At 41.7% G+C, this 15,432-nt stretch overlaps 1 protein-coding gene across 2 annotated transcripts; it reads right to left on the minus strand.

The window, feature by feature from the left end:
• Window positions 1-4,691: 4,691 nt before the first annotated feature.
• Window positions 4,692-15,411, minus strand: TNFRSF4 (TNF receptor superfamily member 4). Of its 2 annotated transcripts, none has more exons than XM_013102716.5 (7): window positions 12,104-15,411; window positions 9,544-9,666; window positions 9,094-9,195; window positions 8,643-8,709; window positions 7,888-8,120; window positions 7,606-7,731; window positions 4,692-6,763 (listed from the first exon to the last, which is right to left on the minus strand). In XM_013102716.5, exons 1-7 carry the CDS (start codon window positions 12,333-12,335, stop codon window positions 6,696-6,698), a joined length of 951 nt encoding a protein of 316 aa, XP_012958170.2. In that variant the 5' UTR covers window positions 12,336-15,411; the 3' UTR covers window positions 4,692-6,695. The 2 variants fall into 2 exon arrangements, with proteins under 2 accessions (XP_012958170.2, XP_012957727.2); XM_013102273.5 differs by having other exon boundaries at window positions 4,692-6,766.
• Between the last annotated feature and the right edge of the window lie 21 nt (window positions 15,412-15,432).

Here is a 15,432-nt window from a genome sequence, read left to right on the forward strand (position 1 = left end):
TAAGCAGGAGCTACAAAATTAACCATACAAAGTTCAACTAAAACTAAACACTTTGGAAAGCAGCAATCTTTACATTTTTCAACTTGCTACATGAGCAGAGGTCCTGTCAATCCACTTGATTTGTGTTCAAAATTATAATCCCAAGGGTTAAAAGGCCATAGGAAGCAATGCAATTTTCAGGGTTGCCTGAGCACTTATATCACAACATACTTTCTCCTTGGCATGCAACAGGAGGACATGGCACAGTCTAGAACAGGCAAAGAGATGAAGCTAGGGGCTGAGACGTTCAGAAAAGCCTCAAGGTTTAGAGTCTGCAGCTGTCAATAAAAAGGAGCATCCAGTACAAGTGTGTGGAGTTTGGACCGAATGGTCTCTAATGCCAGGCTCTAGTTCCTCAGTCTTGGAGGAAGAGGTCTTAATCTTCTCTGTCTCCAAGAAATGAACCTTGCTTCTGAGTGGGGCCTCAATGCAGCAGGAGACCCAGGGAGAATGGGTTTCTTTTCTTCCCTTCAGCAAAGGAAAGGGGGCACAGAAACAAATGTTACCAGACACCAACTACAGTGACTTATCTCCTGCTCCAGTCCCCCAAGGATCATGCCAATACCTAGCTGTCAGTTCAGGGCAGATTCAGATAGAAACAGGTGAACACAACAGAAGAAAAGCTATTACAGATCCCTCAGCCCCTTCTCCCTCTCTGCTACCATGACCTGCATGCACAACACTAGGAGGGGTGCTCAGGGATGAGATTTGAAGGAAGAACCAGGGAATTCTTTCACCTGATGAAGCTCACCAATTTGGCAATTTGCGTGCTTCAGGGCACGCATTTCCACGATTAATTTCAGAGATGGCTGTGAGTTCTAGTTTCACCCACCTTAATAATGATATCTCGCCACAAGCTGAGTGTTACACTCGCTGCCAGGTGACTCATTTTACAGTTCTCATTTTGTCTGAGGTCACTGGAGCCACTGGTTTGCTGACTGTTCAAATTACCTTTTGGGAAGAACAATAACAACAACAAATGACAATAGCGTAACTGCTTCTCAAAGGTAATTATTTCTTGCAAGTCGTGTGGCTTTGCAGACACTGCTCGGACTTGGTGCTGTCAATGGTAAGTCAGGGAGAGTTTTTGGTTTACTGACAATGAGATTTTGCTGATTTCTTATAACGGGTGATTAAAGCAGCAAGCCATGCACTTCTACAAGTAAGAGGTTATTCATGTGAAGTCAATGTAATTTCTGAATGACTATACATAAGACCGAAGTAGAAATTGCCTCGTAAGCTAAAGCTATACCTCATAAGCTCTTTTTGTCCTAGCTGTAGAAAACTCCACTGCTAACTAAAGGATTTATACATTGTACAGAATTTGTCTATATTCTTGGAAAGCAAACGTCAGTCTTTATTATAGATCCCTTTGCTGTGCCATGACAGCGATACGAGGAGTAGCTTACATGAGGTGATGTGATTTGTTGTACCTGCAGCAGAGCAGCAGCTCTGGTGGGCTGCAAGAAGCGTGGAGGAGCAGCCAGAGCAGCAGCAAGCACACAAGCCTGGTGCCACGACGGATACAGGGACAGCAGTTCTCCAGCAGGATGCCCTCTGACAACTGACAGAGCAGTGATTTGGCTGCATCTGGAAACTAGAAAACAAAATTGTTACGTGTTCCTTTCACTCCTTGGGATTTTGGAGTGAATGGGACTGGCTACCATGGGGTTTCCAAGAACCTGGGGTATTTGCTGTGGCTGCTTAAGGTCTGCCCTCTTTTGGCCCATGAGGAGAATTACTGCCTTGCAAGCCTGCAACAGATAGGGCAGGAGTCAGGCAATATAGAAGTGGTCTGCATAGTGCCACGTGTGGTTTCTCTAGGCAAGATAAATTCTTCTCACCCCGAAAAAAAAATACACAAGGGCATTACAAAGACCGGATCCTTCCTTTGAGCAGCAGGACACACACAGACCCTCTCTGGGTTACTTACACTGCCTGCCCACCAGCAGTGACAACTCCCCACAAAGGCAAGAGCACAGGCTGGGTAGTAAAAACATTGACATTTCATAAAGGGAAAAACTTTATGAAACCAGACAGAGACAAAAAACTCAAGCCACTGACGTTACTAAGCTGTGCGTTTCCTCTTCAGCTTGCCACCATGTACAGCGTGTCATTAGATGTGACCTTTCTGAGGTTTCTCATGGCAAACCTGAGTCATTTTGGTGTACTTCCAGGTCAGAGGAGAAGGTGGTGAGGAAGAGAAAATGCATGACACATAGGAGCTGCAGTAGCCACGACACATAGGAGCTGCAGGCGCTAGCACTTTTCATATATTTTGGGAGGGATAAAAAAAAAAAAAAAAAAAAAAGACAAAAGAGAAGTTTGTTTTTCAAAAGTTTTTTTTTTTTTTTGCAACAGTCCTATGACCCAACCTCCATCTGTGGAGGAGAGCAATTCCAAACAAATAATATAATGTGCTCACCCCAGGCCCTGTAAGTCATGGCTAGTGCAATTAAAGTTAAATTATTCATGGAAAAATTGGCTTTATTCTCAAGTACAAAATTATAGCCTTTTTTATAGGTGGTTCTTAAAACAACAAAGAGGTCAAATTTCAGTGACAATATTGATGCAGAAAGTTTTACATGGGCTTAAATGAATTCCTGAACCAGGGCTCTGTGGTGTCCAAGACGCATTTACCTTACAAATCATAAAACTTCACCAACTACTCTGCCACTGTAAGTTCACGCTAAAACCAGAGCTTAGAGTTGCTTGCATAAAAGAAACCGGTATCTTTGCAATCAGAAAGAGAGGCTCATGGCTTTTTTTAAGGTAAAAAAAAGGCAATCAGTTGTGTTACACCGGAAAAAAATCTAGAATAGCCTTATCTTCATCAGCTTAGATGAAGAAGCACAACTCTGCCCGTGTCGCTTGAGTGCCTGAAAAGGGGGAAATCTGAATGGCTGAAAAACAGGAACTTACTCTGTGACATAGCCCATATCTTTGAGAAGGGAAAGTTTTATTTCTAGCACGTAGGAAGACAAATGTAGGCTGAAAGCAGCACAAGGTGTTCAAGAGGCTCTGCCTATTTTTAACCGGGGGTTTTAGGGCTTGTTTGTTCCATGGTTTTCATTCTGGAATGAGAAACCCAAGCAGGTTTTTGACAGGAAAGCAACAAGACTGATTTAAACATTATCCCTTTATTCAGAGCAAAGTAGCCACACCAGTTCATTAAACCAGTCTACCAACACCCAAATACTCAAAAAAAAAAAATCAAATCATAAACATAAGCATTAAACGTTACCATGGTATAACTGCAGAAAGGATTATAGGTTGTTGGCACAGGGGTTGGATACAGAGGTCCTACAGCAGCACAGACAGGCTCACGGTCACACGTCACCATAAAAGCCAGCAGCACAGACTTCCTGATGCACACAAGCCACGAGGCCTGCTGGATTCACTCCACTTCTCCACGCTGATAAGCAAATTCAACTCGTGCTCAGCTGCCCTCGCTTGGCTGTGCACTTCCAGGGCCACCACCAGTTTATAATTCTGCCTGATGGAACAGCCCAGGCCCCATTTTCCAGGAAATCTCCCCATCAGGAGGCTGTAGGAGGGCACAACAACACGGAGCACTCGAGCATCTTCCTGTGCAGCTCAACCAGAGGGCAGAAAACAAGAAAGATTCGTGGAAGCAGCTGGTGAGCACACACCACAGCAACACCTCCATAAGCACCTCGTCTGTTCCTGTGGGCTGTGTGTTGCCATCATTACCCCACAGCCTCAAATAGCTCATCGCTTATCTGCACCGTGCTCAGTTATGTGGAAACGCGGTACGAGCAGTATTGCCTCGGAAGGGCAGGCTACAGACCTGATAAGCATTGTTTCTGAGAAGTGGCCGCGTGCTCTCTGGAATCCATTTCCCAGATTCATCCATTGCACTCCGCCGATTCACAGCATCTAGACCACAGCGCGCTTTCAAAGACTTCTACATTCATAACTTTGTTTGAAAGGGCTGAGCCTTATCGTCTCGAACCACCCCGCAGCTCAGGTGGGAACTGCCACCAGACACAATTCACAAAGCACAATGCTACACCACTCGCTCAGCTCACCCAGACAGCGTGTCAACTTAAAGCCTGCTAAGCCAAGGATTTGCCCATTTGGGGATCCTGCTTTTTGTGAGAATTACACTTCAAGCAAAGCATGGATCTCTGTTCTTGCAGCTAGGTCACTGCGTCCAGATCTAAGCTACCCGATAATTTTGATATACTTCAGCTGAGACAGCAGAGAAAAGCTCACACACCCCTTCTTTGTCACAATTAGCACAATTAGGGAATTCCTCTCATTGGCAGTCTCAGGAAAGGTCAGGGTCCATGGGCTCAGGCTACTCCCATTGCAGTCAGTGGCTATGATGGTGCAACAGCTGAGTGTAAATAAGTTTAATTAGCAATTAATAGAGCACCCTCCACCATGCTTGTAAAATCACAAGATATCACACCAGGTCAGGATGAACAGAGTAGTCTAAAAGGCCCCCACATGACTTTAACAAAAAAACTAGAAGTTAAAGTCTTCAGAAGGTCCCTGACAATTGAAATAATTTTTTAAGGGTCAAATGCCCCGGTACAGGAACCTTCTGAAAAGTCAATGCCCATCCTAAGCTCCCACACTGGAGTAATACCATTGGTTTCTTTGTACTCCCCAAATCATACACATCAAACACGCACATCTAGCCACTACTACAATTTATTTGAAAAACTCAGTACTATACTTCATATATAATACAAATATTTATATACATTGTATATGCACTTCAAAATAGGAAGCCACTAAGTACACCATATGTATAACATATAATGAAACATATGTTTAAAAACATGTTTTTAGATAACCAGCTGTATTCTTGAATACATTTCCGTGCTGCATATTTTGCCATATGCTTTGGCACTATGTATATAAAATATGAGTTATCTACTAAGGAGTATTTGAAGTGAAAACAATTCTGAATAACTTTCAAGTTATATCAAACTTTTTTTCCTCAAACTTTTACACTGAGATATTTAAATTACATCACAAGCTATTCAAAATAACACTTGCCTCTCAGACATTGGGCTTTGAATTTGTTATCTAAAATTTGAAAGTTCTTTAAAAGACACATCGATTAACTCACAAAAAAAAAAAACATTACAGAAGTAAAATTAATTTCATACAGCATGCAGGCAAACAACCAGGTGTATTTTAACTGTGAACAGATCACACGAAGAAAACTTCAGTTCTGAAGGCAGATTCAAGTGACAGTACACAGAAGTGAGCATCCATATGAACGGTACCTATCCACTGTTTCATGATCTTCACACATCTTTGCCAAAATACAACTCTTGAAGGCCCATATGGTCACACTGTGTTAAAAGTTCGGCTTGCCTCTTATCAAGAGAGAACATCTAGGGCATTATCACCACAAATTATCATTCATCAGCAGAAAAAACTCTAAACGTCCATTTACATGCTACTAAACCTAGGACATAAAAAGGTTTTCCCCAAATCCAGACCACCTGGAAACAAACTTGCTTGTGTGTTTCTTCCTTTATCCACAGCATTACTTCGAAGCAAGCAATCAACTCCCACAGAAGTGGTTTAAACTACACTATTTTATTCTTCAAGCTTGACTGAAGCAGCCTTGCTGGGGATAGACACACCAGGACATTCAGCACAACAGAACATCCACCAAGAAGCAGCACAGAGCTTGTTGTATGTACAAAGCTTACAGATCAAAACAGTTTTATACAGCAACTAAGTCTACAGTCTACTTTCCCCCTGCTCTGAATTACAGTTTTCACTAATCACGTTCTAATCAGAAATTACCATTCCCTTTGCAGTGAGTACACGGATTCTGCTTTCCACACAGATGAAGATCTCACAGAGATTTCCAAACACTTGGAGATCTGGAGCTACTCAGTGGTGGTGAATCATTCCACTTGTTGGCCTGTGGGGATACTGCTCAATGTTAACGTGACATTTTCTCAATGGGTTTGCCCAAAAGAAAGGCAGAAAGGAAAAGAGTGGCACTGAATAGCCATCTCTTAATCATTGCTTAAAAGCCAGCACCAGAATTAGCAGCTGTGACAACTGTCTCTGGAGGCACAGTTGATGTATGCCACTTATTTTGACTAAGAAAATAAAAGATAAACAAAATGGAAGCACAAAGGAAACTGGCTAGGTCCATGCAAGGAGATTCTCCACCTAAAAGGAAGAGAGCTCCTTTGGGAGCTCAACTGAAACCCTGCAAATGGCTCCACTGAGAGAAGAGACGTGTCCTGCTCAGCACCTCAGAATTGTAGGGCAAGATATAAGCCTAGTTATAAAGCAGGTCTTTTAATTTTTCCCTGTATGTCAGTTTGCTCAGCAATTAGCTCTTACAGCTTTGTAAACACTTTCTGCAGCCCAAAGACAAGTGGCTAGGAATGCAGAGGGCTGTATCAACTCAGGTCCAGTACCAGGGATGCTGTGCACAGGATCTGCCTAATAGGAAGAGTCACAATTTGAGAGCAGCTACTCCCATGGGTCCTAATGCCAAAGGGATGACTTAATGAGCCCCAAAGGACTGGAAGTGCAATTAAACAATTACAGACATCCACACAGATAGCCGCTGAAAGTTGTGTCACGTTAGTCGTTAGGACTGATCGGCTCAGAAACGCAGGAAACAGTAACACAACGTGAAGTCAGTTTTTGATGAGACTGGAATTGGAGTCAATTTGTTCTTCCTGGACGGGAATTCGACAGCTCCTTTCTTCTGAAAGACACACACACACACACACACAATAATGTACAGAGCAGAAGGCAAAGGAAACCCAGGGATTTTCCTAGGTTCATGGACAACTAGGCACCTATGAGTGACTTTTGGTCGCTGCTTGACCTTCCAGCCAGTATTAGGAAAGACTAAGCACCAGAAACAGTGAAAATAAACTATAGCACTGCTCCCTGAGTGGAACAGGAGGCAGCTGTTGCCTGAATCAGAGCCAAGCTACCACTTAATTCCAAATAGAGAGCACAGTTTTTCTCAGTCAAGCGTTTCCTGCATTTGCAGAAGACACTTCAAGACATTTCACTTCTATGTGGGCAAAAAAGTTCACACAATATACTCTTAAAGATTCTTGCTTTTAGATCCTCTCTGTACTGAGTAGAATTCTATGCACAAATTCATTGCTTTTTTTTTTTCCCCCCAGGGATTAAGGGGGAAAGAAGAAGAAAATAGGAGATAAAAATGAGAGCAAAAGAAGAATACAAACCAAGTCAATTAGTTAATGATACACTGGTATATGCTCTAATGAGTCAAATCAAGAGCTGCACAGGAATAATTTCACATAATTTCCAGCAGTTCTAGAAACTCAATCCTTCTACACAGCAACAGGCAGGGGAATCTCTGCTCTATAACACTGCAACCCTGACATACTATGACCTCCAGTGCACCAGGAATAAGAAGAGGAGTGAACGTGGGCTGAGCAGCACAACACCATCTGTGCTTAATACCAGGCAGATTTCATTATGATGGAAACAAAGTGCAACTAAGCGGCCAAGTGACCCTGACTAATTCTCTTTCCTATATATTTTTCTCCCTAACGAGATACTCACTCTGATGGTTGCTCATATAAGGCCTCTTCTTGGTCGTTTTTTTGGCTGCTTGGATAATCAACAGGAAGATGGACATTCCAGACACCATAAGCAGTATCAGACAAATAAGGATAAGTGATAGAGATCCTGGTAAAAAAAAAAAAAAGAGAAAGAATATACTAACAAAGATTTATGATTCTAGCTGGAATTTCCATGAGAAAGACTCATTAAATTTGTTTCAAATGAAAATTACCAACTAGCTCTCAAACAGAGAGACTAGACTTGGTCATACTCTCTCCTTACCCCAGTTAGTCTCTGTGGGGCTGTTTGCATCTGAGCAAATAACGGAAGGGATCACACTGGATTTGGAGGGTGAGAGCACTGTAGGTGATGTATTATTCCTGTGGCTGGTAGTAGAAAGATCCAAAGCAGATGTTGCATTCTGAGGAAGGGTTGGCTGTGTCACATGGCTGCTGCAAACAGCATCATCTGTTCTTGTTCCTGCGCGAAGAGTCGTTTTCCCAACAGAGCTGCAGCTACGGATGTAAAATAAGTTCGTGTAATTCTTCAAATAGTTGCAGTAATGACTTTATTAGCCACCTCCATGGAACAAGAGAGTAGACACTGATCCCTCTGTTCTATCAATACACACTCAGGCTTCACCTTTCCTAGGTTCTACAGATACATCAAGAACAATTAAGCTAATCCAAGTTATTACCAGAAAAACTGAAGCTCTATTTTTGTTAGCATCTATGCATATAGTAGCCTTGAAGCACAGATGCATTTGGCAAGGGAACTTTTTGCCACAGACATCTCCAGACCTTTTAAAAAAAGCTGAGACTACTGCTGTTGCCATATGTGAAGCTAGAAAGGACAGAAAGCAGACAGATGTCTCAAATCAGTACACAGAAACTGTGCTGGTGACTTGGGAGTCATCAGCAATGTGGTTTCACTGAATTTACTGCTCGTTTATTCTAAACATCGTAACTTGGGCATCAGTGGCTACAAAGGTAAACCCAAAACATTGCTCTGAATGCGTTGGGCTCAGTGATACATACTTGGTCCAAGGTTGACAGTTCCCATTTCCCCCTGTGGAATAAAACCCTTCAGGACATGGTAAGCACACTGGAAAAAAAAAACAAAAAACAGGAATTGAGTAACTCAGCAGTAGTTATGCCAACAGCTTCTAAAACAGACCCAACGAAATGCACACAGCCTACAGAAACCATAGGCTTTGTCGAGTCAGAAGTAGCATGGCATGCCCAGTGGTTCATTTTAGTCTGCAGCTAGCAAGGTTTCCTGTCTTCTCTACAGGCTAATTATGCATATTAATGAGAGCATTAAGACTTCTGACAGCTCAAATTATGCAATAGATGTTTGCACAACTGCTATAAACACTTGCTTGGAAATACCAACGGGATAAATGACAACAGCTTTTGTACTAGAAATAGCAACTGTCTCATCTGAAGCAGAAGCAATAGATTGGGAAATAATGTGTCCCTAACTTACCACTCCCCAAGGGATATCTGTCATCTGGCATGTAACCGGGTATACACCTGCAAACTCTGTCAGAAGTCTTCTCACACTTCTTCACTTCCACGCTCCCCTTTGCTAAGGATGATAAAGGGAGACATGAAATTAGACAAGGGAGAGAAAAGAGATTAGAAAGCACAGATTAATCTCTCAGTGCCCACCAACTGTGCGTAGAAACACACTGCAAAGTTTAGCAGTGATTCTTGAAACACCAATTTTCGGGCAGCGTAAGCCCACTTCCCTTTGAAGGCTCTATCGTTGGTATCAACCAGGAGATACCAGCTATGGAAACGATAACCCAGAAAGTCTTTGGGCTCAGTTTTCTCAGGAGATAGGCTGCATGACATCAGCCTTTGAGGAAAACACACACAGACCGGCTCCCTCCCAGCTTCCTGTCGAGGACTGACTGTTGTACAACCAACTTACTCGTTTTGCAGATGGTACAGCTCTTGCACAAGTTGTGGCTGTAGTCAGTACTGAAGTATTCGTTTTGACAGGGGGCACAGACCGTGTCTGTTGTTGCTGTGCAGCGACTTCTCATCCTTTCACCTAAAAAAGGCCACGCAGGAGGAGCAATTGATCGTTATCAGAAGGAAATCCTCTTCACTTTTACACACTAGAGCAAGTGCCCAGAAAAATCACAGTTCCACTTACAACTCTGCAACATTCAGCAGAGCTTTAGGTATTTCAGAATTAAGAAATTTGTCCCATAGCATCCCTGCAAATTAAGCAGGCCATAAAGGCCAGCTGACTTGCTAAGAGTTGAGGTCCCTGATGCATTCCCAGTATCCCGGTGTGTTCCATGCATCACTTCTCCAGGCTGCTACTCACATGGTTTAGATACCAGGGTTTGCAGCCAATGCCAATAAGGAAAAAAAAATCAGTTTTTATCATGGTAGTAGGTCTGTTATCTATGTAACACAGTGGCTTTGTGACAGATCTTGCCTTCCCGTATGAGATATCTCATGCAGTTCAAGGCAAAGTAATCCGGAACAGAGAATATGATGACAGACTGGTTAGGTTTCAAGGCAATTCACTAGTGAAGCATTCGAGAACATACACTTGTAGCATCTTCCTGTTGGCATCCTCAAAGCCCATAAGGCATGAATGAATGGCTCTGTGCTTTGATTTACATCTGCATTACCCTCCATCAGCATCAAACGCTACCAGCTCCATTTTATTTACAGCTAGACAGAAGAAGAGGTAAGGCGGGCATTTCCTACCACTCCCAGCAGCATACGTGCACCACACGTTGCATTTAGAACCCACTTAGAGCCAGGCTCTGGATGTCTGCATCCAGATACCACCTGTATGACACACAGCATGCTCGTGGAAGGACTGATTTATGCACTGGGATCTGTGAGTAAAACTACTTGTCCAAATTGAACCAGCAAACTAACAACCAGCCTCTGAAAAGGAGTCGGAGACGTTCCTTCCATCTCACTGGCTTCTCTCCATACAGCACAGGCTGCAGGAACAGCTTTAATGACTAGGGTTTTACAGCTGAAGCTAAATATTATCCTTAATTAGTCCTTATTCTCCCATAACGCTTTCATTTTAGTCCTGCACTCTCCATTTCGTAGGTGAACAACGAGCACCAAGCCTCTTGCTCACTCTGATTTTTCCTCTGTATTTTACTGAGTGCTGTCAGCAGCAAGAACAGGAGATTCTGAGCAACCGCACTATATATAATTCGTTTCTCCATTTTCACCACCTACATGATGAGGAAGAAATGCAGGAATTTCCCCACGATCAGCAGATTAGCTAACAAAGCAAAAAAAACTGGTAAGAGCTCTTTCAGAATAAGTGGTAACCAAATTTAAATATATAGGATTATCTGTGTCTGCTTACAAGCATGCGTTTCCTTAACCTGAGTTGAGAAATATTCAGATTTCAACAGTTTTGAGAATAATGCAACTGCCTCAAGTCTTAGATTTCAGGTTGAATGGGGATGATTTCTTCCAATCAGCAACTTTGAAGATAATTATGCTGTGTTCAATTTCTTCTGCATCAATTTTATGTAGTTGAGAATTATGAAAAGAAAAAGCAACCATTGTGGAAGAAACACACAGAGCCCCATGCAAGATTTAAAGTTGAAACTACACTTACAGATGGGATCTGAACACCTTCTTGGGGTGTGAACGTACACTTTGAATTCAGTTAACATTGATTGCCCCTTGAACAGCAAAATTATCTGTTCATTGTGGTTACACTATCACAAGCATTACTATAATGAAACCCAACTATTGCAGTGTTTGAGGCTTGCTAGTTTGCATTTGTGCTTCTCAGCATCGTTTTCAGTGATACTTGGATGTGGAAAAAATGCACAAAACCTAAAATTTATACTCTTTTTATAAAAAGGAGAAAAATACAGTTCTCGTCAAGTCATGCTTTGCTAATCTAGATCTGTGAATCAGACTTGCTTCCCTTCACAGGGGAAAAATAAGTAAATGTGGAATTTCTTCACAGACCAACAGAAGTTGTGTGCCTAGTATCTGTAACTCAATTTTTAATGATTTCTCTCTTAAAAACACCTGAAAAACTTAAGGCACCAAGTCTTAAGTAGTGTAAGCCTTGCTAAAAAAAAAAGGCTTAAAAAATATCTATAGCAATTACTTTAAATTTTCTGTTATTACACAAGATTTATAGGTTAAATGTCTTTTTAACAGGTAAAAAGTAACACAAATGATACCTTCTTTTCTCAGATACCGCTCCCACAATAAAAGTGTACCAGGCTGACACAGTAGGAAACTCAGCCACGCAAAAGAATTGTCTCTCAAAGAAGAGAATCCCTAAATTTAAAGTTACAGAAATAATCTGTCAGTCTAGAATGATAACAAGTGCTCAACAAATGCTTTTTTTTTCCCCATGTTATGCTTCCTAATCTGAATACTTTCATCAAGCTCTTTCCCACCCCTTCTGGATTATTAACTGATAGATATTATATCACACAAGTACAACAAATATATAGGGAAAAATCACTTACCAGGAGCACAGTACTTGCAGCATTTTTTGCCAAAGGGATATTGATGCTCTTTGCACTGCAACCCCAAGCAAGGGGGAAAAACAACTGCCAGCAGCAAGAACGAAACGCTAGAATAACGCAAGGAAAAAGCTACAGCCACCATAATGCAGCCCCACCGTCCCCACCAAATTCTGACTGCAGCAAACTCTTGGAAGAGATGACAGCAAACTGCTGGCAACCAGAACAAATTCATATGTCGGTTGCTGGGAATTTCCCAGCAAGTGTTCCACGCCCCCAGACTTCTTCCCACCCCTTGGCAAGCTGATTTTTTTTTTTTTTTTTTTTGCAGTTTGTAATCGAAATACTCAGAAAGGCAGCATGCTGAATAGGGTTATGAAAAGACTGAGCCTTAAAAGAGAGCACCTCTGGCCTGGTACGTACCTCTCAGTGGTGTCACGTACGTGGTCTGGATGTTGGGAGAACTGGGTGATCCTCGTTCTCCTAAGGAGGAAAATTAAAGCAATGCCGAGGTAACAGCTGAAAACCCTTACACATCTGAGCCACACGTGAAATGAAACATAGCCCACACAGCCTTACGCCCTAAAAGGTGAGGTGCTGATGGATTCTGGCCCCTTGGTCTCACTGGGACGGTAAAGCCGTGACTTTTATTGCTGCATAAAAACAACCAGCTAGTTTTGATGCCTATTTTATTGCACAGAAGCAAAATCCCTGAATGCAACTCCCTCCTGCTGTACAAACCAGCAATAACACAGCAGGGTTGGGGCGCAGCACAGCAGCACTGCAGTCCAACCCTCACCTGACCCAAGCACGTGGAATAGACCAAAATAGACCAGAATAGACCAAAAATAGACCACGCTAGAATTAACAGGTTTAGCTATTCAGATTTGCTACTGGAATTTTACTAATCTGATGTTATTGACCCAGGATCCAAACTGAAAAATCTTCCAGTGCCAAGAAATTTCAGCGATCTTTATTGCAGAAGCCCAAATAAAAGACGTCCTACAGTAATCAGATGGTTTATTCAAATTAAACACATCCAGACTTACCGGGCAAAGTGGATCTGCTGGCAATTTACATGTAAACATAAAGATTTCATTGGAACAGAAGCACACTTGGACACCCGATTAGCCTGCAGTACCTGGAAGGACTGCACAGCAATACAGCTGGCATGTTTTAGCCAGACTGCTGCTTTTCATTTCTTTCTTCAGTTCCTCTGAGACTGTTTATGAGTGGGAGAGAAGATAGAAAAGTAAGGCAGAACACTAACTGGTTTTCTACTTCTCCTATTTTCCAAGTATTTTGGAAAACAATCGCTATGGGAGAGAAGTCAAACCTTAAAGCCATTCCTTCCCAAAAGAGAGCAGAGCCGACAGCACACAAACCAGACCAGCTAAACTTCACCACCTTCACGCTCAGAATCTGCATGCAGGAATATCCAAATCTCTTCCAAGTGCAGGATCACACTCAATGATATTTAAGTGGCTTTATGCTTCATGACTCCGTTATTCCCTCAACAACATCGAGCCAGACTTTTAAAAAATATGCTTTCACAAACAGCAGCAGCCTTTACTTGTTCAGTAAGTCAATTATTATTCAGTAGGAAACTGAAAACAAACCCTCATTATATTCAGAAGCAAGGTATAGTTTAAAATTTGCTACATACATTTAAACTGAAAACTCTCCAAATGCTAGAGCAGCAATGACAAAGCACTGAGATTCCTTTTAAGGATGTGTTTTTTTTAAGGATGCTTTAATACAAATGAAATACTCGTTAATGAAGGCAGTCGGCGCACAAACTTTCAGTTCAACTTTTACGCAGAGCATCCTCAAGCATTACCAGGCTTGGTTTTGCCAGTCCTTTATGTGGCCAGTATTATGCAAGTAAATAAAACATGGCATAACCACAGTGCTCTCTCCCTGGCATTTACTACACCCCTCGGCTGGGTTTTTGGCAATGGCTGTTAGCCTCTCCCAGGCAGTTTGACATTGCCACGGGGACTCAGCGGCAGCAGGAAAAGTTTCAGAGTGGTGAGCTGAGCCATGCTATGGGTCTAAAATAAGACCTTGTCCTGCTTTTATTGAACATTTTTGGACAGATTTGGTTCTGAACATCTATAGACTGCAATCAAGAACATGTGGAAGACAGCGGGGACTGACCAACGTGTCCAACTTCCTAGGTCAGTCTCCATAAGCTCCTTTCAACAGAAGATTATCACCTGAATTTAGCCATTTCTTACACTTCTTTCAAATCATATTTTGATGTCTTTCATCTGAAGAGTTCGATTTTTTTCCCCATTCACCGAGAAACCTAAAATCAGCAACATTTCCAAAGCACAAAGAAAATTATTTATATGCATATCAAAAGACTCTGATACAAGCCATTTAACAACAAAAAAGTAAAAAGTCAAAGTGAATACTGGAACCAAAAGACAGCCATACTTATATTTACATTATATTAAGAGAATAAATTTAATCAAACATAATATCTATCTTGGATTTTTCAGGCAACCCCTCAAAAAGAGGGGTTATTACAGTAAAGACAGAACTAGAGAAAAAAAGTTTTTTTTTTTTCTGTTTAGACATTGGATATGACCTTTGCGTTGCTTGATGCTTTCAGAGACTACCCAAAAATAGACTGATCAAAAAGCTTCTCAAATGCTGACTGCACGTTGCTCTAACAAAGGCAATTCAAAAAGCGAAGCCTGTATTTTCCCCTGCCTTACCATTCAGCATCAATGAAGAATTTTTTGAAAGAAAATCTGCACAGAAACAAGTAGCTATACCAGTTTCAACAGTAAACTGTAGTTAAGTAGGAATTATACATCTAGGTGAACCCCATTGTTCTGCGCAGCATCTGAAGTCTACAGAGAAACCTTCCCCATTGTCTCATTGTGAAATCTTTTTTTTTTTTTTTCCTTTTTTAAGACCTAAGCAATCTCAAGTCTTCCACATTCACAGTGCAGTTACAAATCCTGTCACTGGCTTTCTTTTTAAAGTAGATGTGGACGAGTTTCTCTGTAGTATTTAAAATAAGTTCTTCCCCACGGCTCTTAAAAAACGTTCTGTGATGGAAGGAGAACTTGTATTATTTTCCCAGCAACGCATAGCTGGGTTGAGATGCCTTACGAAAAAAATGGAAGATTAGCCAAATTATCACAGCTGAATTAGGAATCTCAGGAACATGACTATCATCTTTTTTCTCCTGACTCTTAAATACCTGTAACAGTTACTGGAGACAGGTAAGAACAGCACTTACTGGATATAGCAAGTTAATTACAGTGTTAAGCAAAGTAAAATCCAGTAAGAACTGAATTCCTGAGACAAACAAT

Source organism: Anas platyrhynchos, chromosome 22, assembly GCF_047663525.1.
Source record: "Anas platyrhynchos isolate ZD024472 breed Pekin duck chromosome 22, IASCAAS_PekinDuck_T2T, whole genome shotgun sequence".
Taxonomy (NCBI): Eukaryota; Metazoa; Chordata; class Aves; order Anseriformes; family Anatidae; genus Anas; species Anas platyrhynchos.